We start from the raw sequence: 25,949 nt of genomic DNA, 5'->3' as shown, positions 1-25,949 counted from the left end.
TTTGCATTGCTGCTAAGCAGAATTAAATTAGGTAAGGAAGTTTCTGTAAAAATGGACAGAGAAGAGGGAGGGAAGATTTTGTTTCTTAATATCTTTTTTTTTAAAGCATGCAGAGCAGTGCATCGAGGGCAGGGTGACGGGGAGAACTGAGTCCCCGTCCATGTTGCTGATTCCAATCAGCTCCTCTGCATTTGCATGAAAAACTGTGACCGCAAGGTAAAACGGAGCAGCAGCTCACACACCTGCAGGTCGGGCATCCAGCCTGTGACACCTGGCCTAGCCCGGTCTCAGCGGCTCGCCCACCTCTGCCCACACCATGGCTCCTGACCACCACCAGTGCACTGACCTGAATGCGACTGGAAGAGTTTGGTCGCTTTAAGTCAACTCCCAGAGATTCAGCATCATGCCATCTTTGCCCTAAGTCAGCCTCTAACCCTTTCAGGCTCAGGTTCAAGATCCAGATTTCTGCCTTTGCTCCCACCCCCACCCCACCCCCAGTGTGGGAAGAGGGGCCTCATGTGGTTATCCGTCGGGGTAACCTGCCTGGTATTTGAGTCCCTCTAGGGCTTTCACTTAACCCTACCCCTGCTGTTGGATGGGTCATCTTGTAACCAACAACCTGCCTGTCCGAGTTTGTCACTGCTATGTGCCACCCACCTGTCCACACTAACCCCCACCCCCACATACACAAAGACACCCCTGATCCCTGACATCCCACATCTGTCCTGACTCCATAGGCTCTCTGTTGCTGGGCTATCAGATGACCACACTGTGCCTGCTAGACTAAACTGTGTCCTTGTCCCTGTGGCTGGCTATGTCCCCAGAACTTAGGATCTGGAGAGCCTCAATCTGCAGGTGACAAGTCTTGCTCAGTCCCGGCAGGGAGAAGGCACCTGACTTCCCAGGCCCGCCCCTTCAGGGATGGGGTGCTGAGGGCTCAGTTGAAAGCCCACCTGCATCTCACAGTAAAAAGGCAAGGGAGAGACTCACATGACCCTGCCCTACCTCTCAGAGCCAGGCCACGGCAAGCAGACCCAATGTCGAGGGCACTTCCAAGCAGCCAGGCCACCTCAGCAGACTCCTGGCTTCTTCCAAGTTGTAGACATAGCATGCTCTCCAGGAAGCCTTCTTGGACTGATCACAGGAAAGAAGGGGCCTCTTCTCCTATCTCTAGCCTTAGATTTGGAATCCCCACAGCCATCCTCACTCTCCTTCCCCCACAGCTGCCTCTTAACCAGCTAGGATGAACCTACACTGACTGCACCAGGGAGTTATCAGCATTTTTATTCTAGTGGCTGGGGAGCTTGGCAGGTTGACCAGATCAGAGTAGTCATCTATCAGCTGCCTCCATCACCACAACCTGTGCCTCTTAACCAGCTAGGCTGAACCCACATCAACTGCACCAGGAAATTCTCAGCATCATTATTCCAGTTGCCAGGGAGCTCAGCAGGTTGACCAGATCGGAGTGGTCACCTGTCAGCTGCCTCCACCGCCACCACCACCTGTGTCTCCACCTCAGCCACACTCGGGGAGGGCACAGCGCATAGGCTGGGCGGCTTCCCCAGGGCCTATGCAGCACTCTCATGTCCCCTGTGGACACCTGGGATAGTGGGTGGGGGCAATGCCCTGAGCCGGGCCACACTTACCGATCCTCAGGGAGTGCGGGCTGCAGGCGACCATCACGAGCCAAGCAGGAAGCAGCACCAAAGGCGCCGAGACACGGGGCATCTTCTATGAATCCTCATGGAGCCCCCTGCTGGCCTGGGCATGACATGTCTCTGCAAGAGACGGGGTGGGGGGCACGTGAGTCCCAGGCTCCAGCTAGGCAGCTGCCCTACCATCCCAGTGACCCCCAGCTACCAGGAAAAGTCATGGAGCCAGAGATCTAACTTCAGCTCTGTGATCAACATGGTGCAGGTTGCTGTAACTGTGGTTGGATGATTCATGGTGCCTCATTAATAATGAATAAACTCTTCTGCTCTCAGCCAAACACAGTGGCTCACGCCTCTGATTTCAGCACTTTGGGAGGCTGAAGCAGGTGGATTACCTGAGGCCGGGAGTTTGAGACCAGCCTGGCCAGCACGGCAGAACCCGTTCCTATTAAAAATACAAAAATTAGATGGGCATGGTGGTGGGCACTTGTAATCCCAGCTACTCAGGAGACTTATCCACAGGAGGCAGAGGTTGCAGTGAGATGGGGGCACACCATTCACCATTGCACACCAGCCTGGCCAACAGAGAGCGCCTTTGTGTCCAAAAAAAGAAAAAGAAAAAAACCTCATCTGCTCTTAAGGAATTGGAGCCATGAATGTGTAGAAGAGGAAGGGATGAGAGAGATGGGAGGTTACTCTACTGTCCCAAACATAGCACAAGCACTGTGCACTGGGGAGAGGTGTGAGAGGGAACTGGGTTCAAGGCCAGCTCCTCCACTTGCCAGTTGTGTGGCCTTCATGAGGGCCCCTCTGTGTCTCAGTTCAGTGTCCTCACATGTAAAAGTGAAATAGTAAAAGTGATGTAACAACCCCTCCTGGTGGAGTTGAACTAAGGAAGAATCAAGGTAACACTGGAGAAGCCACCATGCTCAGGGTCTGGCCTAAATGAGGCACTATGAAAACATCAGGTCCTCCCTGGCCCAGATAGGAGAGGTCTGTTCCCAGCAGATATGGAGGGCAGACACACACCTCCCAGATCATCAGCTGCTTTCCACATCTGCTCTGCTGCCACCAAAAACTAGCCCCAGCCTCATCCTCTACCAATCCCTCTCCTCCTTCCTGAGGCGGGTGGGCCTCTGATGTCAAATCCAGAACCTTGCAGGGGGCTGCCTCTCCCCAGGGCAGCATGTGCCTTGGCCTCTACTGAGACCCAGAGTCTACCGACAGCCAGCTCTGCTGGCTTCTCTGGGGTGAGGGTGGGGCTGATGAGCACCTGGATATGCTAATTCCAGGTGCCCTTGGTTAGGAGAGTCGTATCAGAACGTTTCCTCCTCCCTCCCCTAGACAGACAATCAATCCAACAGAAAGTGGACAAAAGACTTGAACAGACACCTTACTAAAGAAGATATCCAAATGGCTTATAAACATTTGAAAAGGTGCTCAGCCTCATTAAGCATCAGGAAAATGAAATTTTTAAACCACAATAATATAACCACTTTATACCCACCAGAATTAAAAGAAAAAAAAAGACAACATCAAGTGTTAGCAAGGACGTGGTAAAACCGGAACTCTTATCCAGTGTTAGTAGGAGTATAAACTGAAATAAGTACTTTGGAAAACTGGTCTACTAGAGCTTTACATCAAGCAGAAAGGCATGTATATGATCACCAAAGACATGTACTAGACTGCCCATAGCAGCACGCTAGTGGTTTCCAGTTCCCCAAACTGGAAACTACCCAAATGTCCAGCAGCACTATGGAGAAGTACATTATATATGCAAACAGTGAAATGTTACACAGAAATGAAAATGAATAATCAGCAACTACATGCAACAGAATGGATGAATCTCATCAACATAAGATTTAGCAAAAAAAGACTGGTACATATTCTATAGACAGAATAATTCTGTCTATATCAAGTGAAAAAAACAGACGAAACCACTCTGTGCTGTTGGAAGTCCAGTTTCATGGTTAGGGTAGCAACTGGCAGGTGACATGAGGGGACTCTGCTGGTGCTGGTGATGTTCTCTGGTTTTCACGCTGAGTGTGGGTTGCAAAGGTATGTTCATTTCATGAAAGCTCGCTGAGCTGTAAACTTACGATGTGTGCACTTTTCCTTATGTGCGTTATGACTCAAAAAAAAATTTGTTCAGGGATACCCCACCTCCCCAAACACACTCAATGTTTCAGCCACATTCAGAGCCTTGTCACTTCCTGTGCACAGGGCATCCCTTCTGTCCAAAGGACAATCCTCTGCTCGCCCCTGCCATGGGCAGAATGAAGCCTCTCTCTGAGAGCTATCCGCAGCTTGGCATGGCTCTGAGAACAGCACTTTCCCCTCTATTGCTGTTGCATTTATGCATCTATGCCAGGGATAAATGTGCGCTCCTTAAGGGCAAGGACTGTGTCCAGGTTCCTGTTGCATCCCCAGCATCTATTTATACATATAGGTGCACAGCACATATTTGTTCAATGAATGGAAGGCCTCAAGCAATCGCCTGCTAGAGGAAGACAGAGGAAGATCAAGAGTAAAGGATAGGGGTAAAGACAACTCCGCTGTTGGCAAATCAGGCCCAGAATCTTTGTTCTTTAATCATGGGTGTTGGTGCAGGGATAGATTAAAGCAAACACAGTCTCAGGAGAAGCTAAACATTCTTACTCATTATGGATAAAGTTGATTATTCACTTATTTTCTGTCTCCCCACTAGAATTTAAGCTCAGTCGAGGTGGGGCAAGGACAGGAATCTTGTTTGGATGTATCCCCAGGGTCTAGAACAATGCCTGGCATATTATACAGCCTTAATAAATATTTGTTGAGTGGATAAATGAATGAGCTGTCAAAGAGAAAAAAACTGTGATAATCTGGTTAGGCTATATAAAAGTACTTCTAAATACAATCACTTACCTTAAATGCCTTCCATTTATGCCTGATCAGCATGCTGCACCATAATTATTATGCAGACTGCTAAATAGGTGTCAGATTAGCCTGTGTGAATTTTATTTGATGACAGAACTACACTCAGTTCATGCAGGCCTGAGGAACTGAGTGTAGATGTTCATGGCCCCAAGGACTGGTGAATCCCAGAGACTACATTTAAGCATGACGGTGGCTCAGGTCCTGGGCTGCTCTTGGGCCTCAGCTCTGTGACCCTAGGCACAGGGATGATAAATAATTTCCTCGTAAACCTTACAAATATGAAAAGAGCCACCATGTTGCATGTCTGCAAGGCTCAGTGGCTTGCAAAATTCTTTGCACAGTCTTTATCATAGTTAATCCACAGAACAAGCTCCATTACAGATGAGGAAGCTGTGCCCAAGAAAAGATACATGTCTAGCTGAAGGTCACACAACTGTCTGGAGGCAGAGCCAAGGCTAGCCAGGTCTCTAACTCTACTAGCTTTTCTCTCTTAACTGCTACAGAGCAGAAAGATGAAGCTTTTAGATTCTTCATCAAAAAACACAAGACATTTGAGGTCTTATTTTAAGCTTAATGTTCAGATAAATCTAGTCTTCGGACCTGACAGTGCATCCTTCATTAACTGAAAGTATTTTAATAATTCAGGGGCAAGAAAAGAAATTATCCTGGAGTTAGAGCACCAGTATGCTCTTTCCATGACCGTTATCCTCCATGGGGGGTTTCTCCCCTGTCCATGGTACATTCTCCTCCACCTACATGCTGTGGCACAAACATCAACAGTTCAATTCCTGAACACTTATGACTGCACACCTGCCTCATGACACCTCCACCTGGGCATCTTGCAGCACATCACAAACACCATGTCCTAAAGAGAAGGCGTAGTTTCCGCCACGCCTGCCACCTGCTCCGCCTCCTACTTCTTCTTAGTAGGTGGCACCACAATCCACCAGTTACCCAAGCCAGAAGCCTGAGTTACCCTAGATTTCTCTGTCCCCACACCCCTACATTTAGTAAGTCCCCAGATCCTGACAGCTCTGCCTCCTAAAACCACATCTTTCTCTAAATCACTACTGGCTGTCCAACTACAGACATTTTTGCAACAACCTGGATTTCTGCAATAGCATCGTCACTGGGCCCCCATCCTCTGGTCTTTCTCTCTCCATTTGTTTCTCCATATAGCAGCCAGGGGCTTCTTACAGAAATACAAACTTGATAATGACACACTCCTGCACTAAAGTCTTGGGGAGCTCTCCACTGCACAGGAGATCAAGGGCAATTCCCTCACTCTTACAGATAAATCCTCTCATTATCTGGCCCTGCTCAACCGTCCCTATCCTGTACCCTATGGCATCTGATGCCGCAGCAGAGCTGAAGCCCCACTCCCCTGCAAAAGTTGTGTGCTTTCACTGTGCCCTCCACCCCCTGCAGAACCTTCTGCTTGGAATGCAGTCCCATCCCCTGATGGCCTGCAGGCTATGTTTTCCAGGTTCAGCTCATTGCCTCCCCTCGAGGCTTCTGTGATCCCTTCCCCATCTGCTGCTACCAAACCCTGAACATGCCTCACTGGGATACACATCCTGCTTATAATAACAATGCTGTCTGGACAGCGCCAAGCACCCAGCTCCCTATCTGGCACATAGTAGGTGCTCCACTAATATTGGCTGAATGAATAAATGAACAGATGGGCCCAATATGAAATAAATTCCCAGTTTGGTATATATATTTTGTATACTCACTGTAGTTAAAACAAACAACCTAAGCAGACAGAATGCCACAGATGCAGGCAAAGGGGAATCACAATCATTTTAGAAGGGGAGGGAAGCAAATGTGTACTGCCCTCTGATTCTGTGCCTGGGACTTGAGCTGGCTGCCACAGGTAAGAACACAGGGTTGAGTCCTACACTGCCATGTACTAGCTACACACCTTGGGCAAGTTAGCTAACATCTCTAAACCCTGACTTCTTCATTTGTAATATGGGGTGATAATAGTTCCCTCATGGAATTTCTATGAGGATTACATGATAAGATGCTGTGCACTGCTGCTAAGAGTAAGCACTCAATAATAAATGCTGGCCAGGTGCAGTGGCTCACGCCTGTAATCGCAACATTTTGGGAGGCCAAGGAGAGCAGATCACATGAGGTCAGGAGTTTGAGGCCAGCCTGGCCAACATGGTGAAACCTCATCTCTACTAAAAATACTAAAATTAGCCGGGCATGGTGGTGCACACCTGTAATCCCAGCTACTCAGGAGGCTGAGGCAGGAGAACTGCTTGAACCAGGGAAGCTGAGGTTGCGGTGAGCCGATATTGCGCCACTGCAGTCCAGCCTAGGTGGCAGAGCAATACTCTGTCTCAATAATAATAATAATAATAATAAATACTAACTCTTCCTGACCATGTACTCACTCCATAAGATGGTGTTGCATCTCTGTTTGACAAATGAGGAAGCTGAGGCTCAGAAAGGCTCAGTAGCTTATCTGAGCTCATGCAACTAAGACAGCAGTGCTGGGTTCAAACCGAAGTATGTGTCTAATCATACACAATCCAAATCCCAGGCCCCTGCTCTGACTAGCATTGAATTCAGCAGTGTTGGCAGAATTTAGTTGAAAGCAGGTATGTCAGTAGAGGTTCCAATCGCACAGGATCTCTGACAGTCCCCACCTAGACAGAGCTGGGCCTCAGTCCCGTACTTTAGGTACTTTGGAAGACAGAGAGTTCATAAAGAGAAATTTCCCATCTATTTGAGAACCCTGCTCTCAACATCCAACAGGAGCCTTGCCAATCCTCAGTGCAGAGGGAAGACCCACACTGGATGGAAGCCGGGCTTCATCTGGCTCTGGGCCTTATGATGGATGCTCTTGAGCAGCTGCCCCCCTCAGAGCCTGCCTTTTCCTCCACTAGTAACATGGGCATGGCAGTGCCTACCTCCGGGGTGATGAGCGCCAGGAGAGCAGGGAGCAATTCGGGCTTTTCCACCTGTGTCCTCAGTGCCTAGCACAGGCTGGCACATAGTAGGCACTCAGAAAGTATCTGTCAGAATAATAAAAGAATCCAGTCAGAGAATATATGTGGAAACATCCTGTCAGCTGCAAATTGTTTATATGTGAGTGGTATTTGGTGTCACTGAAGATGAGGAATTTACAATCTAGGTGCAATTTCTCTACCCACACAGGCTCTCCTCCTTTGATCCTTCGGCCTTCGCTGTCTGCAGCTCATGGGGCAGCATTTAATCACATGCTGCCCCCCAAGGGTCTCAAAGACACACTGTGAGTATTGCACTCAGAGCTGAGGCTGCCAAGTTCTCACCTCTGCTTAACCATTTACCTGCCCAAGATGTGTCCTTACCTTAACCCCAAAATTCAGGTGTCTCCACTTCTCCCAGAAGAGGAAACTCATTTTCACATTTTTACAATTGCAACACCAGATCCACTTCCTCAAACTGAAAGATTCTCTAACATCTCTCTCAATGGAAAGAGACTAGATCCCTGGTTCCATGCTTATATTTTGAACACAAGCCCCATGAGGGCAGGGGCTTTAACACGAGTACCCACCTTCAGCACCTTGGACAGTGCCCGGCAGGCAACAACTGCGAATACTGTCAAATATGTGACTGGATGAACGGCTTTTCGCTTTACACTTTTTTAAGCAGGGGAACATCTCTTTGGGGCATGTATCACCTGCCACACCTGCTATTATGTCTATACTGAGTAGAAGTTTAATAAATGTTTGCTGATTCACGAGCGGCAGCCAGTTCATGAGCACAGACAGGCACTGCCTGCAGACAGCTCATGGTATTCTGGCTGTGCACACTCTGTCTGGACTCCGTTGGCTTGGTTGTGCTAAACAGCCTCTCCTCTCCTGACTTGTCGGCAGTCCCTCCACTGGTCTCTCTCATCCTCACAGGGCTACTACATCAGTAACTGTGATTTTTCAATGTGGGTCAGAGAGGAGGCTGACAGCCACCAGTTGGTGTGGGGTGACAGGAATGGAAGAGGGAATCAGAGGGGCAGCCAGATTAATGACAGGTTTTCTCCTGTTGTGGGCAACAAGACCTTGATTACTCTTCCTGATGCTCCAGGCTCCTCAAAAAAATAGACGTGAGCTTCTCTGTTGTCCTGACTCCCCACTGGATGGGAGAAACTCCAAGTGGCAGCCAGCAGTCTGGATGGAGTGTGCAGGGATAGGGAGTGGCCAAGACAGGGGAGGGGGACTGCTACAGCCTCTGCGGCTTCCTTGAGGGAGGAGAGTCAACCCTTGTGGCCTAATGCAGTTGGGCAGCACTTTGTAAGTATCCTGTCTCTCTGACAACAAGCAGGGAGATGTCAGGATGCAAGACTGTCCCAGGAATCAGGAACTAGGGTGATCACCAGCCCTGGGAGTCAAGTCTCACTACAGTTTCTCATTCTGTAAAATGAGGGAATTAGACCAGATGATCTCTAAGGTTCTTAGAAGCTCTGGATTTCTGCAGTTGTAAGAACTGAACTCTATGATAATATAATCTTTACTGAATATTTACTATATGCAAAGTACTATTTCAGACTCATTTGCTCCTCAGGAGACCTCTGCAAAACAGATACTGTCATCCTCCCCACATGCAGACCTGGAACTCAAAGGCGGAGAGGTTGTGTCACCTGCCAAGGTCACTCAGCGGGGAAATGGAGGAACTGGGCATTGGCTCCAGGAACTAGTTCTAACCCATCACTCACTACACCCACCTTCTCTGTGTGTCCCTGAACGTAGCATGCAGTTGGCACTTGAGGAAATGCTGGAATGTGATTATGATGATCATAATGGTGTTGGAGAACAATCAAGTTAAATGCGAGCAGATCCCCTGCACATCTTGCTGATTAAAGGGGCTGGCAACGGAAGAATGCATCTGGGAGTGCCCTTTGGCCGAAAGACCAGCCCAGCTGTCCTCAGCCTTTAGGAATTCCTATGAGAAGTTGCTCCCAGGAGTCTGATGAGTTAGGACATGGCAGGTTAGACGTGGGTAATGGGCATTCACGCTGGGAGCTGGACCTGGTCTGACTCACCTAGATAAACTGAAGGACAGTGGCAGCACTGACCACCCAGCCCAGGTCCAACTTGAGGGCAAAACATTCCCTGAGCATTATAACTGCAGGTGCCTGGTAGCAACCAGGCCAAAGGACTAGGGACACTCATGCAAATGCTCAAACACTAAGGAACAAGAGGAATGACAAGTCTTGTTTCTTCTCTACATTTCACACAGATTTCAGACCAAAGCCCCTAATGTACCTCTAAACAATGGCCCCTCCCTAGATACCTGATAAGACACCCCTGGCTTCCAATTCCAGTTGTCACTGTGTGTCCTTGAGCTGGCTGCTTAACCTCTGAGGACTTCATTTCCACAACTGTAAAACTGTAGACAATGGCTCCCTGGAAAGGTTGCTTCAAGAGACCTGAGGTATAATGTAGTCAGTAAATGGGAACTGCCTTGCTTTCATATCTCCACCCCATTCAGTGCTTCCTTCCAGCCCTTGTACAGAGACACATTGATGGCATCCTCATCTTTCCCCAATAAGACGGCCTCCCATGTCTGCTGGCTGGTATTAATCCACAGGCCACTCACCTGCAAAGTGCAGGTCCAGATCAACCCCTGAAGCTTCCTGTGAAGAAGTCAGTCCTGTAGAGGAGAAAAATCAGTGGATTGGAAGTAAAGAGCTGTGTGACCTTGGGCCCATCACTTCACCTCTTGGGGCTTCCATTTCCTCTGCTGTGAAGTGGGAAATGACATGTGTACCATATCCCTTGCAGGTTGCTAATAGGATCCAAAGAGATCATGGATGCAGACTTACTCTGCAGATGAGTAACATGCTTTTTTGGGGGCCAAAGGATCTATGTTGTTTCCATACCCAAGACTGATCAAAGCACATACATACACTTAACGCTACTATAAATTTATACTTCATTCAGTGACGACTACTGCGTGGCAGGTAATTTTCCAGGCCCTGGGCTACATACAGTCTCTGCCATCATAGACCTTACAGTCTGAGACATTAAGAGACATTAATCAGATATTCAAGTATCTGAGTATCTTGATGCCATAATTATAGACCACGAAGGAAATGAACAGGATGGTCCAGGGTGCGGCAGGGATGGAAGACTTCTCTGAGGATGAAATGTTTGACTTGAGTTAGCCAGGTCCTGGGAGGAAGGATGCAGAGAAGCAGGGAGGAGACCGGGATGGAGAAAACAACATGTGAGGAGAGCAGAGGCCTAGGATGGGACATGGCACAATGAGTTTCAGAAATTGCAGGGAGTCTACCGAACCCGAAAAGCTAGAGCTCCTTTTCTGCATATCTGCTGTGTTGATTTCCAGTCTCCCTCATTAGATGTGGCATCTGAAAAAACAAAAGCCTGTCCCTTCTCTTCTGCACCCCTCAGTCCAGGATAAGACTCTGCATTGAGGGCCAATTTTCTCCATGAACCTTGCACTGGACTCAGCATCCTTCACAGAAAAGGCAAGGAGCCAGCAGCTCCCAACTCCTGTACAGTGAAGGGGAGGTGGGCAGAGGGGAGGGGAAGAAGAGCTCATTGCCAGCCATGGGAGTTGGAAGATGAGGCCCATAGAGTTGGACGGGAAGGGCAGGACTGGCTCTAAATGGTAAAAAATGTCCCTGGCATTTATCTGAGGCCACCAGGCTAGGCCCTGGGGGACATGAGCTCCTGGCAGAGACCATCTGAGCCAAGTCTTTGAAATAAAACAGCCCAATGCTGGAGCCATCAGTAGCATACTTAGAGCAGAGAGATCTTGCAGAAGGGGTGCCCACAGAGGAATCAAGTGAGCAGGAGGGAAGACCAACTTGGGGAGAACAGCATTTAAAGACAGCATGTTAATCACCTCCAGATGAATATAACCTCTCTCCTCTGCTAGGCACCTCTCGGTGTTTGGGAGATGAGCAGACCTGCAGATGACTGCCTGTGCATTGGAGTGAGGGTGTGTGTGTTGCAACCTTCCCTCAGGAGGACTGAAAAGAGATGGGCTTCTCAGCCTGGAGAGGAGGGCGGGATGGGTGGCAGCTGTGCAAGGGGCCATGCAGGCAGAATGCCACTCTCTGAAGGCAGCGAGGGCTATGCTAGATTCCCAGGTGATGGTACTCAGGTCAAACCAGAAGAAAGCACTTGCACTGCTGTTCATGACCAAGAAGAAGTCCTGAGGCTGAGCTGCTGGGCACAGACACAGAGTTCCTGTCCCTTGGCCTGGCTCCATCACGCCCAAGTAGAGACCCCACTATGTTTGTCCTGTCTGCGGCCACTTGGGTGCACATCAGCACTTTTTGTTGTCTTATCCACCATTTTCAGAAAGTAGGCCCTATCTTTTTTTTTCAGTCTTAGCCAGAGCAGGTGAGAAAGCAGCTATCCCTAGACCTGTGCATTTCTTGGAGAAACCCAGAACCAGCGCACTTCAACCCTCCCAGGGGTGTGCGGCAGAGGGCAGCAGAGCTAGACAGGTCCCCAGCAATATAAGCGGTGTCTTACTGAAAGTTCAGAGAGAGAGAGACCTATTCTACTAGTCATCTGAGCTCAGAACAGTCTCTTGGAATTGCCTAAGGGCACATGCAGGGCCTATGCCACCCCTCCACTTCCATCAGCCCAGTTAGCACTGACTCCCATCTGCTCAGGGCAAGGCCTGGCACTAGGCTCCCTCACAGACTGAAGGAGGAGAAACTAGAACTGGCTGACTGCCCCTAGAGAGGGGATAACAGGACTATACCCAGGGTAGAAGAGAGACTTGCTTTTCATTCTGAAGTGTTCTCTATTGTTTGCATTTTTAACGAGGTTAGACTGGGGTGGTTTTTTTTTTTTTTTTTTTCACTTAAAAAGTCTAGTTAATAATTAAAAACACAATAAAGAATCCTGACCCTCTCAACACCTAGCTCCAAGACCTGGGCCTGTTCCTTAACTCCCCTGAGCCTCAGTCCCCTCCTCTACAGAGAGAGGCTAATACACCTATGCCCAGGTTCAAGTGCTCAGTAAATGCTGGTCCTGCCTAGGTCTCTGGTGGCCTCTCTGGAACATTCTTCCCCAGCCTATGCTCTGGATACCCAGAAAGAAGCTGAAACTCAGAGCTGATCCTGGGAGTTCACCCCAAGACCTGCACTCCTCCAACCAGGATCACCCCTCCACAACTAGTGTTCACCTGAGTCTACCTGCAGCCACAGTTCTCACCTCAAAGACTCCTGGCTCTGGTTCATGGCTGGATGGCAGGCCCTCCCTTGGGGAAGGACAGACTCTGGGGAACCACTACATTCAGTCTCCTAAGAGGTCAGCTGTGCAGAGGGCACCTCATCCAGAGGCTGCCCTGGGCTTCTGCATTTGGAACAGGCCACAGAAGAGAGCCTGTCAAGGGCCCATCACCTTCCCTCTGCCAGTGGCCTGCAAATGTCACGGAAACCACAGGTAAAGCCAGGCAAGTCTCTGGCCCCTGGGTTAGAAGTCGAGAGGTTGAAGGCTCAGCCCCCTCCCTTCTAGAGTCACAGGGCAGCCTTGAGGAAATCCTCAACCTCCCTAGCTAAGCAAGTGGGTCATCCTTGCTCTCAACAAGAATGGGACCTTGGTGAGGTTGACACACACCCGAGAACCCAGCTCCAGTGGCCGGAACGGGGAGAAAGGCTGTGGGTGCTGTACCTCCTCCAACAAGGGGCTACCACATGGGCAGATCTTACAGCTCTATGGCACTGCGCCAGCATACCCATGTGCTCGGGGCCTACCCAACTTCATGCTGGGCACTGGTGGCCACTGGGACCCTCCAACGTGGTGCTTTCCCTCAAGAAGCTCCCTAGAGAAGTATGGTGCCCATGTGTGAAGAGTAAAACAGCCTGCAGGAACTCAGGATGCCTGGCCACAGTAAAGCCACTTTCACAAGTCAGGGCGGCCTCTGTCAAAATATGAGGAGCAGCGCTGTAAGACAGGCAGAAAGGTATCCCTGGGTCCCTGCAGCTGCAGCAAGAATCTTGGAAGATGTGGGCCACATGCTGAGCCCAGAGGCATGTGCTGGGTGGGGAGAGACCTTCCAGGTAAGTGCTGGGGAAAGAAAGGGCTGTCCAAAGGATGGCTAACAAACCAAATCTGTTAGGAGCACATTGTGTCTGAGGGGCCCAGAGATGGGTAAGTATTGCAGTCAGATTCTGGAAGCCCTCAAATGCGATGGTTAAGGAGTTCGGACTTTATCCTCTAGGCAACGAATAGCCATTAAAAGTTTTGGCCAGGTGCAGTGGCTCACGCCTATATTCCCAGCACTTTGGGAGGCCACGGTGGACAGATCACCTGAGGTCATGAGTTCAATACCAGCCTGGTCAACATGGTGAAACCCTGTCTCTACTGAAAATACAAAAATATTGGCCAGGCATGGTGGCACACACCTGTGGTCCCAGCTACTTGGGAGGCTGAGGCAGGAGAATTGCTTGAACCTGGGAAGCAGAGGTTACAGTGAGTAGAGATCGTGCCATTGCACTCCAGCCTAGGCAACAACAGCAAAACTCTGTTTCAAAAAAAAAAAAGCTTCTGGGCAAGGAAGGTCCAGGACCAGAGTTGTGCTCTCAAAAAATCCATGGGACCAAGGGGGACTGACAGCCTGGAGAAGTTAATAGACACTTGGCAACACATGGGGGGAGTGTGAATGTGGGGAACACTGATCCTGAAGGGAACTGGGCTGATTCCACTGGAACATCAGAGCACAGATATTTTCCCAAAAACTGGAAAAGAAATTTTCCAAGCAGCTGTGCATTGGGTAGGAGCGTATCATGGTTCTCCAAGGGAAGCAGATCCCTGGCAGTTCTGGAGCCAGCCTCCATAAGATATAGGACGTCAGACACACCACCGAGTCTGAATCCGGCCATCCCAAAATGTTAGGCTCTAATGGGAGTGACTTTGTAGTAAAGGGTCTGGCCTTGGGGTCAGAAGGCCTGTGTTCAAACCCTGCTGTCCTATTTGTTACCTGGTTAACAGTGGTCAGATCCTTGAATCTCTCTGTGCCTCAGTTTCCCATAAAATAGGAGAAATCCTACTGCCCTGCCTATTTCATGAGCTGTTCAACGATCAGAGGATCTTACATGTGAAAAATTGTTTGATAACACGCAGTGAGAATTAAGGAAGTTTTTTTCTAAATCAAACTCCTGTGGTTGGTTAGTTCCTAGCATTCTTCTTCCAACACAAATTCACCCCCGTCTTGTGTCTAGAATATGTCTGACTCCCCTTCTCTCAGATTTATTGAACAGATGAATGACTTATCTTTGTTTTCTTCAAAACACCTAGGACAATGTTTTCCACCTCATTGGAGCTCAGTAACCGTATGACTGATTAATTAATAAAATTGAACCTGTAGAGGATGTTTTAATCCTACTCATCTTCCTGCTACTCAGTGTCTCATCTTAATATCAATGCTAGCAAAAAAATAATTAGGATAGCAAGTTGGAGATATCCCCCCACTCCCTCCATTTACAAAACTCCCTGAGGGAAGCAGTACAAGCTAGTGGTTACCAGCACAATCTCTGCATCTGTTTTAAACAGAGCCTGGGTGCTGCTACCTACCAGCCATGTGACTTGGGGCAAGTGATTAACCTCTCGAAATCTCAGTTTCCCCATTCATGAAATGAAGAAAATACTAGACATTCCTAAGTTTGCTGTCAAAGATTAGCTGCGATCTTAGCCGTATGCCTGCAAATAGCAAGTCCTCAATGCTTGACAGCTGTTATTGTGATTACTGCTATTATTGTCCAAAGCCAAATCATCATGATTTGGGGAGATTGGTATTTGGGTACAGATTTTCCATTAGTGTAGATGATTGTGAGTGCTCTGTGACAGCCAATGGATTAAGTCTCTCAGCCAGGTGCCGTGGCTCAAGCCTGTAATCCCAGCACTTTGGGAGGCCGAGGCAGGTGGATCACGAGGTCAAGAGATCGAGACCATCCTGGTCAACATGGTGAAACCCCGTCTCTATTAAAAATACAAAAAATTAGCTGGGCATGGTGGCGCGTGCCTGTAATCCTAGCTACTCAGGAGGCTGAGGCTGGAGAATTGCCTGAACCCAGGAGATGGAGGTTGTGGTGAGCCGAGATCACGCCATTGCACTCCAGCCTGGGTAACAAGAGTGAAATTCCGTCTCAAAAATAAATAAATAAATAAAAATAAGTCTCTCAAATGCCTTAATCTAGAAAATCAGTTGGACCCCAAAGCCGACAACATCCTTGCTATGGAATGGCATCTGGGGCTGGGTGCACTGAATGGATCGGTCGCCCTTTTGGTGCTAACCCAGCCTTAATGGTGCAACTGAATTACAAACAAGGCCCCCCTGCTGTGCTCAGCAGTGAAACCCGGCAGGAGGGTAATTGCCCGGAACTTGAGCACAGGGGGACACAGCGGGCATGGAACACATTAAGCACAGAGAAAAGCAACTTCCCAATGCTTTCATTTTCCAGCTGACCCGAGGAGAAGCCAGCAGGCAAGGGATCGTGAAGACGGGTGCCAGATAGGGAACTCGCAGGAACTGCAGAAGAAAGGCGCTTCTGGACAGCCAGCTGCCCAGCCCAGCCCCTCCACAGATCTTAGAACAAGGGGAGATCACCTACGCCTGTCACGCACAGGGACACAGGTGTTCACCGTTGTCAGCGTGGATGCCACGGACGTCTGGAATCAAAGTCCCATCTGGGGTGGTTCACACCATAGGAAGGCAGCCTCCTTGACTCACCAAGGCCAGTGGAGGCAGTGGAGGCATGGAGGCCACCCATTTGTTCATTCATTTGTTCATCTACACACTCAACATGGATTCCACATGCCATTGCATGAGAAAGGAAAACTAGTATGCCAGAGACATTCTTTCCAGGGGCCCACTGTTAGGGGAGACAGGCACAGACATCAGTCACCCAGCACAGGCTGGGAAACATGATCACACAGTCAAGGAACAAGGCCCGGGCTAAGAGCTCTCAGCACTGCCAGGGCACGGTCAGAGAGAGGGCTTTGCAAAGAAACAGATCCTCACACTAGTGTTGAAGGACAGACACACACACACACACACACACACACACCCCATACATACACATGCACATACACACTGCATACCATATATACATACACATATCACACATCCACACAGACATACACATATACAAGGCATATCATACATACATATGTACATACACATGTACATCATTGATACATGTACATATACATACATACATGTATTCTCAGGTTTTAAGCACCTAAGAAGGAAGCATGAGGCCGAAAGCTCTCATATCTCCACCAAGCTCTTAACGTGCTCTAAGATCAAAATGAAAAAGACAAATTCAAGTACAGGGCAGAAAACAATCCTTGTCTTTGATCGGCCACACTGTCTTACTGCAGGCAAGGAAGGGCAACCTTCTCCCCTTCGACTGGAAGGTTCACTGATGACCTAAGCAGTGACTTCACAGCCTTGGACTTTCCTCCTGGCCTGGCTACAAGAACAGCCGTCCTCCTCCTGAGACATCAGGCCATGGAAAGGGGCAGCAATATTCCAGGCAGCAGCTAGAGCAGCTGGCATAGGTATTCCTTCTGGAAGGGTGGGTTCCAGTCCCAGCTCCCTCACTTACTAACTGTGACCAAGACATTACCCTGAGCCTCAGCTGCCTTGTCTGTAAAACAGGAATAATAATAGTACCTACCTCACGGGGCTATTTGCAGTTTCAAATGAGAAATGCATGCAAAGTACTTAATACAGTGGCTGGCACATAGTTAAGTTCTCAATAAATATAATTCACAACGGTACCACATTCCCACTGCCTGGAAGCAAACAGCTCTGCTGATTCTGATCCACACATTTAATCTAGCAAAGAGCATTTTCCTCACTGTTCTTTCATTCATTCAACAAGGATTTACTGAGCACTTAATGTGTGTGAGGCATAAGATCTTGTAAAAAAAAAATACAGTATCGTTGTCCTTGAAGCATTTATGAAATAAAAAAAAAAAAAAACACTGTCCTACAGAACTGGACACACATACACACACACACACACACACACACGCACAGTCCCTCTCCCCTGGAAACTTGTCATCTATATATAAAGTACTATCATCTGCATTGTTAGACTTCATAATTATTAAAACCTAAGCAGTAGGCAGTTCAGGGACTATTATGCTCTATTTTCTGGGAGAGAGGAAACTAAAGCTCAAAGAAAATAAATTCCTTGTCCAAAGACCAGGGTAAGGGATCCACTGGAACAAACATTATTAGGCACCCCGGCTGCACCCTGCATTGAGTTAGCTGCTTCCACACGGTCACTTCATCAAATCCCACAAAAACCCTCTAAGGCACGGGTCAAAGCCCTCATTCAAAGATGAAGAGCCAGAAACTCAGAGAGGTTAAGTAATTTGCCAAGGATCACGAAGCTAATGAGTGATGAGCCAGGTTGCAAACAATATTGTCAAACTCGGTCCTGCCAGCTCCTCCCACAGGCCCAGACTAGATTTAAAAAGTGGCACTGTTCAGACAAGTCGCAGGCCAATCAGCTGCAGGTCCAGCAGGCTGTATGCTAACTAACCTCCAGTATCGGTGGTTGGCTACTATGCTCCAGGCATTGTGCTCTGACAGATACCCTGATGTACAGAGTCCACAGGCAACTCTGGGTCCCATGGTGCCTCAGGCACAGTCTGAACATTCCCACCTTGGGGCCTGTGCTCAAGCTCTGCCCTGGACCTAGAACACGTTCCTCCAAAGGGCTGACACACTCCCTAACCCTCTTCCGGGCCTTGACTCAAATCTCTAACCTTCAGGGGGCTTTCATACTCCCTTCCCTGTTTCATTTTTTCTTTTTTCCATAGCACTTATTCCCTTGCAGCCTTTTTATTTTTTTTGTTTTTGAGATGGAGTCTCGCACGGTCGCCCATGCTGGAGTGCAATGGTGCGATCTCAGCTCACTGAAACCTGCTCACTGTGATCTGCCTCCTGGGTTTAAGTAATTCTCCTGCCTCAGACTCCCAAGAGCTGGGATTACAGGCATGCGCCACCATACCCAGCTAATTTTTTGTATTTTTAGTAGAAATGTGGTTTCACTATGTTAGCCAGACTGGTCTCGAACTCCTGACCTCGTGATTCGCCCGCCTCGGCCTTCCAAAGTGCTGGGATTACAGGTGTGAACCACCGCGCCCGGCCCCCTTGTAGTTTATTATGTAATTTGCTTATTATATTTCTTATTTATATGCCTTTCCCCTCTGTACTCTTGCTAACGAGTTGCAAGCTCCTAAAGAGCAGGGATCGTGTTTGCTTGTTCTTTACAGGTTCCGAACACCTAGAACGATGCCTGCCATATAGAGTAGGTGCTCAGTAAATGTGTTGAATGAATATGGGAAACATTTGAGCAGTGATGGTGTTAAGATTAAACGCTCCCGGTGCAGGTGGAGGCTGGGTATATTTGCCATGGGCGCTAGGCATCTCCTGTTTCTACTGGGGGAAGTACAGCCTCAGGAGCACATAGATTTAATGCCTCCCTATTGATTATTATAATAATTCAGAGGCAGAGCTAGCATGAGAAGCTTCCTATTTGCAACATTCTGACAGCAAACAAGATGAGGTGAGGAGGACAACAGAGAATTTCAAGGAGTTCCCATCCTGGACGCAAGGAGAACCCAAGGCCACTGCTGGCCACAGCTGAGCCCCGCTGCAGGCAGGATGCCAGGCTCTGCTTCCCAGCCCATCCTGAAGGGACAGGAGCACCACGGAGAGGGAGAAGGTGGGGCCTCACAGCTTGGAAAGTCAAGAGAAATGAGAACAGTGAAGCCTTGGTTCTAGGACCTCAGAACTGGAAGGGAGCTTGGGGACCACCTAGCATAGATTCCTTACTTCACGGATTTAAAGAAAAAGAGGCCCAGAGAGAGAAAATGACTTAAGCAAGGTGTTTGTCCCAGCATAGGTTCTAACATCCCCATCTCCAGACTGCTCCGTCAATGTCCTTTTTGTGATAGTACCGGCTCAGTGGCCCGTTTTGTTTTGTTTTTTTTCCCTTATAGATGGAGGTCTCACTCCATCTTGCCCAGGCTGGAGCGCAGTGGCATGATCACGGCTCACTGCAGCCTTGACCTCCTGGGCTCAAGCCATCCTCCCACCTGGGCCTCTTGAGTAGCTAGGGCCACACACACACTACCACCACAACTGGCTAACAACTTTTTTAAAAACGACTTTCTATAACTCAGCACAGTACTCTGTACTGGGGACATAGCTGTGTGCAAGACAGACAATGTGTGTTGGGAAAAACACACAGGTAGCCATCAAATCCCAATACAAAGTGGATGGTGTGATCACAGAGGATGTATTTCCTGGTTGCCATGGGAACACCAGGACAAGGCACCCAAGCCAGGTTTGGGAAGCGGGGGTGGTCAGAGAAGACTCCTCAGAAGAAAGAACACTTGAGACCCAAACAATGTTGGAATCAGCCAAAGTGTCAGAAGTGTTCAAACCAGAGCAACTCCATCTTGGATAGCAGCTGGATAAAATGAGGCCGAGACCTATGGGGCTGCATTCCCAGGAGGTCAGGCAGTTAAGTGACAGGATGAGATAGGAGGTCAGCACAAGATACAGGTCACAAAGACCTTGCTGACGAAACAGGATGCGGTAAGTAGGCTGGTCAAAACCCACCAGAACGAAGATGGCAACAAAAGTGACCTCTGGTCATCCTCAATGCTCATTATGCACCTATTATAATGCATTAGCATATTAAAAGACACTCCCATCAGCACCATAACAGTTTACAAATGCCCTGGCAACGTCAGGAAGTTACCCTACACGGTCTAAAAAGAGAAGGAACCCTCGGTTCTGGGAACTGCCCACCCCTTTCCCAGAAAACTCATGAATAACTCACCCCTTGCTTAACATAATCAAGAAACAACTATAAATATACTCAGTCGTGTGGGCTGCTCTGCCTATAGAGTAGCCATTCTTTATTTCTTTACTTTTTTTTTTAAACCTTTAGAGTCAATTTACTGTATAGAATTCATTTGGGTTTTATATTTTCAGTTAACTTTTGAACTGAGATTATAATATTATAACACAAAAATTTTTTATTAATTCAGAACTTTTTAACATATCAAATTGTAATACATAGATTCAAATTTCAGATTTATAGCAAACAGTCTTCAAATACAGTACAGACATTTCTTAAAATTACCATATCATTCACATGTGATATTTGCAACTCTGAGCTGTTTCACATAGAACAGCTCTCCTGCAGCTATGGCAAAATTGATATGCCACGAAATTCAAAGCCTCTAGAGTCAAGCCAAGGACTCCAAGTTGCACTGTCTTTAAAAAGGTTTGGCACTTCTGGGCTGGGAATGGTGGCTCATGCCTGTAATCCCAAGACTTTGGGAGGCCGAGGTGAGTGGATAGCCTGAAGTCAGGAGTTCGAGACCAGTCTGGCCAACATGGTGAAACCCCGTCTCTACTAAAAATACAAAAAAATTAGCCAGGCGTGGTGGCATGTACCTGTAATCCCAGCTACTCGAGAGGCTGAGGCAGGGGAATTGCTTGAACCAAGGAGATGGAGGTCACAGTGAGCCGAAATCGCACCACTGCACTTCAGCGTGGGTGACATAGAGCCAGACTCCATCTCAAAAAGAAGTTTGGCATTTCTGGCTCACAACATTGCACAACATGTAAAGAAGGTAGGGAACAGTTCCCCCTCCTCATTATGGTTTGAAAAAAAAAGTTACATGGTAGCTTGGAATTGTGCATAAAACCCCATATTATACCTCGGAAAAGTCCAAGGGCAATTTGATGGCGATGGATTGGGGGCCTATTTTTTTTTAATTAATAGAACCCATGAAATTAAAATGGGCATTAATCAAATCAAAAAGTATTAAGTATCTACTGGTTTAAGAGGTTTAAATTTATTAGAGATTCATGATCAATTTCTTTCCACCTCGAAATGAAGGTGTAAAAACCAGCTATTAAGTACATTCCAAACTTCTCCACTGAAGCACAGGTAGAATTTTCTGTCCACTGGCACCAAAGTGAAGTCACATTTCCCCTTGGGAGACAGAGATTCCACACCTGAACATAGAGTAAGTTAGAAAAAAAATGACCCCTGTTATCACTATTGTGATTCTGAGATTTAGGATTACTAATATCCTAGCAGTAAACAAAGCAAATTCCTGGTAACAACTGTTATTCCTTTACTTTCTTAATAAACTTGCTTTCACGCTACTCTATGGACTTAACCCAAATTCTTTCTTGCATGAGGTCCAAGAATCCTGTCTCACAACAAAAGGGAAGCAGAGGGATGGGAGGAGGATGAGACCATATCCGGAGGGGAGAGGAGACAGGGATCTTTCCTGATCCAAAGGCAGAGAGGGATGCTGCCCTGGGGGAATAGCATCCGCGTCACAGATGGCGCCACAGCAGCCATGCTAAGCAGTCTGGATTGTGTTCTAGGGCTACCACAGAGCCATTGAGAGTTTTAAATAAAGGGTGACATAATCAGAATTTCTTATGGAAAGATCACTCTGACTACAATTTGAAAAGAGTTTTAGAGGGGTTAAGTCTGGAGTCTGGGACATCCATTGGGTGGGCAATGAAGAGGTCCTGGAGAGAGATAAGGGCGACGTGAGGAAAGTTGAAGTGGTGGAGGAAGTGACATTGGCATATGTCAGCTTTTTAGGCGGTAGAATTGACAGGACCTGGGGATCAGATGTGGGTGGTGGAGAAATGAAAAGCAAGGATGCCTTCCAGGCTTCCAGACTAAGCACCTGTCTGAAGGGTGGAGCCACTTACTGAGACAGAGACAACAGACTGAGGGCAGGGAATGACCTCCCCAGGAGATCAGAGGAAGGAAAAGGTAGGAGGAAGGGGATGGTGAGCCCAAGATGCCAAGAGCACCTGTGCTGTGTGTGTAGCAAGATAAAGAGCACAAGACCAGGCCCCGGGGATTCTCCCATCCAGAGCGCAGGGAAAATCCAGGTTCTAGGATGAACTCCAAGTCCACCTTTCCACCTCTGTCCATAGTGCCCCTGATGCAGCTGAACCTTAGGGCAAGCATGTGCTTCATAGGCTTTGACCACTGGCCAGACACTGACCCCTGCTTTTTTTTTTTTTTTTTTTTTGAGATAGAGTTTCACTCTTGTTGCCCAGACTGGAGTGCAATGGCACGATCCCAGCTCAATGCAGTGTCTCCCTCCCGGGTTCAAGCGACTGTCCTGCCTCGGCTTCCCAAGTCGCTGGGATTACAGGTGCCCACCAGCACACCCAACTAATTTTTTGTATTTTTAGTAGAGATGGGGTTTCACCATGTTGGCCAGGCTGGTCTTGAACTCCTGACCTCAAGTGATCCACCTGACTCAGTCTCCCAAAGTGCTGGGATTACAGGTATGAGCCACCATGCCAGGCTTAACCCATGCTTTCATAAGCTCAAGGGCTATCTTGGATAGAAATGATATTAAGCCACAGAAAAAATAGTTCTGATCCCTGAAAAAGGCAGGCCCTTGCTTATTGTGCCACTTTAGCTGGCACTGAGGACAAATTCCAGCTCCACCTCCAACTAGCTGTGTGAGCCCATGCAGGTTACCTCTCTGTGCCTGGTTTCCCGAATTTGGAAAATGGAACACTAATTCGCATCTCCAAAGAGGTAGTAACTCTGCCTCTTCGTAGAGTTTTAAGAGTTTTAAGTGAGTCAGTATTTGTCAAAGAACTTAAAAAAGTGTCTAACACATAGTAAATGCTAGATAATTGTTAAATTAATAATAAAACATGGCCAGGCTTTGTGGTTCACGCCTGTAATCCTAGCACTTTGGGAGGCCAAGGCGGGCGGATCGCCTGAGGTCAGGAGTTTTGAGACCAGCCTGGCCAACATGGTGAAACTCCGTCTCTACTAAAAATGCAAAAATTAGCTGGGTCTGGTGGCAGGGGCCTGTAATACCAGCTACTTGGGAGGCTGAGACAAGAGAATCACTTGCACCTGGTAAGTGGAGAGTGGAAGTTGTAGTGAGCTAAGATTGCACTTCAGCCTGGAAGACAGAATGAGACTCCCTCTTAATAATAATAATAATAGGCCAGGTACAGTGGCTCAAACCTGTAATCTCAACACTTGGGAGGATGAGGTGGGTGGATCACGAGGTCAGGAGTTCACGACCAGCCTAGCCAAGATGGTGAAACCCCATCTCTACTAAAAATACAAAAATTAGCTGGGCGTGATGGCGTGCACCTGTAATCCCAGCTACTCAGGAAGCTGAGGCAAAGAATTGCTTGAATCCAGAAGGTGGAGGTTGCAGTGAGCCAAGATTGCACTACTGTACTCCAGCCTGGGCGACAGAGTGAGACTCCATTTCAAATAATAATAATAATAATAATAATAAACATATGCATAAGCTGGGGGTTTAGATGCCATCACACTAGGAACAAGATAACTCTGGGTGGGAGAGGTATGGTTCTGTAGACAGAGGGGCCAGGAGAAAGAAGGGGCACTCTGCAGTGTGGGCTTTAAGCACTCTGGCACACCCCAGTAGGAAAAAAAAAACTAGGCAGAGACACCAGCTTCATCTTCAGATCACTGCAAAAAAGAATTATTCTGGGTATAAATCTTCTCTAAGAAGTAATGTTTACTCTGGAAACAGCAATTGCACCCCAAATGGCTTGCTGTTTGTGGAATCTGAGCAGCCTCCACTTTACTAGGGGAGGCCGTCTTGCTTTATGTATCCAAGCGCTCTCCAACGCACTGAAATTTACAGCGCATTTGTTATGCGGCTCAGCAAAAGGTGTATGAATAAAGAATAACCTGTTCAATCAGCACCGCTCAGCCGGAGAGGCTGGAAAACCACTCACTCTGCCTGCGAAAGGATTTGCCAAGTGCCGGGGAAAAAAAACAAGCGTGTCCCACCAGGGCACCCTGACATTGGATTTCAACAGGCTCATGTTCCTTCCACTGTGTCACTTGCTGGTGAAAACAATACCACCCCAACATGAGGACACCTGCTTCCCTTGAGAACACCAGCTCCCTGCCTGTCTGACTTCCTTCCTGCCCCTCACCTGGCTTCTGGAAAAAAGAGGAAAAAGATGTGTTCAAGGTTCTCTCTCTCTCTCTCCTCCTTCCCTTCTTTTCTCTTTCTTCCTGCATCTTCTCTTCTGTTCTTGATGACTTTTCCTTCCTGCTGGCCACCAAATGCCTACATCTGGAGAGGCCCATGCCATCGGGGTCCTTCGAGACCTGAAGCAGGCAGAAGTTGGTTTTGCAGCAGCTTGTCTCTGGGGGACACCGTGGGAAACTCCCAGACACCTCTGACAATGGCCATGGCCTCCAGCCCATTCTCAGGGACATCAGGACCTAGGTGGAGTCCAGAGCCCAGAGCGTAGCACTCTTTCTAGGGAAGAATCCGAATTGATCCCCAAGGATCAAAAGCCTCCCCACACTGCTTTTCTTAGATATCAAGAGGAGCCCTGGGAAAAACTGTGACAAGATTTGTTCATTTGTTCACTCATCTAACGCTTTTGAGCATCTGCTACTGCCAGACATTCACCTAGGAGCTGAAAATGTCACTGTTCACCATTCCTGGATTACAACAGAGTGCCATGGGGTGCAAAGGAGGGGCACCCATGCTCCCCTGGAGCAGGGCTCAGAAGACGGTTCCCAGGAGAACAGCACATAACTGGAGACATACAAGAAGAAGAAAGATATGGCCAAGAATATTTAAAGCATCACTATTCATGAGAGTCAAAAGCTAGACACCCAAAGCTAGCCCACCAACCATAGAATAAACTGTAGTATATTCACACGATGGAATACTACACAGCAATGAAAATGAACACACTGTAACAACACGGGTGAATCTCACCAACAGAAATGTTGAACAAAGGAAAACCAGACACAAAGGGTATACATATTGAAGCCATGCTCACAATTTGAAAAAAGGCAAAACGTACCTGTGGAAGTCAGGATAGTGGATGCCTTGGGGGTCACAGTGGCTGGCTGGGGGTCTGAAAAGAGCAACAAGGAACTGTTTCACAACCCAGGTGCTGGCTATAAGGGTGTGTTCCCTTCCTAAAAATTCAAAGCCATACACTTATGATTTGTGAATTTTTGGTATGATTGATATAATTTTGTGAAAATGTTTACTAAAATAATTGTGAAGACAAACGAGATAAGCTGGCAACCACGGGGCATGCTTGTCCTGAGCGCCCTTGGCTCACTCCTTTGCTATCTCTCCTGAATCACCCGGTGACCTCATGCCGTTTCCAAACACTCATCACACCCCCACTTACTCTGCAGGCAACAGGAAAGCATCCGATTAATTAATTTGTACTAAATTGTCCATGACTGATAGTGGTTCGACAGTATTACCCCTCCCTGGGGGACTTCTTTTTTAATAAGGCAGAATTGCTTTAACTCAAAATAGCAACTATCACCAG

General features: G+C 47.9%; 1 protein-coding gene across 13 annotated transcripts in view; it reads right to left on the bottom strand.

The window, feature by feature from the left end:
- The window catches only part of GRIK4 (glutamate ionotropic receptor kainate type subunit 4), a 489,633-nt gene that overhangs the window by 336,904 nt on the left and 126,780 nt on the right, over window positions 1–25,949 (bottom strand). For 6 of the 13 annotated variants that reach the window (XR_013523083.1, XM_078339708.1, XM_078339706.1 and 3 more), the window contains 3 exons: window positions 25,464–25,517; window positions 7,493–7,597; window positions 1,647–1,778 (listed from right to left, as the gene is read on the bottom strand). Coding sequence is in view for 12 of the 13 variants with exons in the window: in XM_078339708.1 (XP_078195834.1) it covers window positions 1,647–1,728 (82 nt within the window). In the remaining variant the exon portion in view is untranslated. Of the gene's footprint in view, window positions 1–1,646; window positions 1,779–7,492; window positions 7,598–10,157; window positions 10,212–25,463; window positions 25,518–25,949 lie in introns of all 13 variants that reach the window. The other 7 variants (XM_054241643.2, XM_054241642.2, XM_078339709.1 and 4 more) reach the window with 5 other exon arrangements.

Source organism: Callithrix jacchus, chromosome 10 (assembly GCF_049354715.1).
Source record: "Callithrix jacchus isolate 240 chromosome 10, calJac240_pri, whole genome shotgun sequence".
Taxonomy (NCBI): Eukaryota; Metazoa; Chordata; class Mammalia; order Primates; family Cebidae; genus Callithrix; species Callithrix jacchus.
This window is presented reverse-complemented; position numbering and strand designations above follow the sequence as displayed.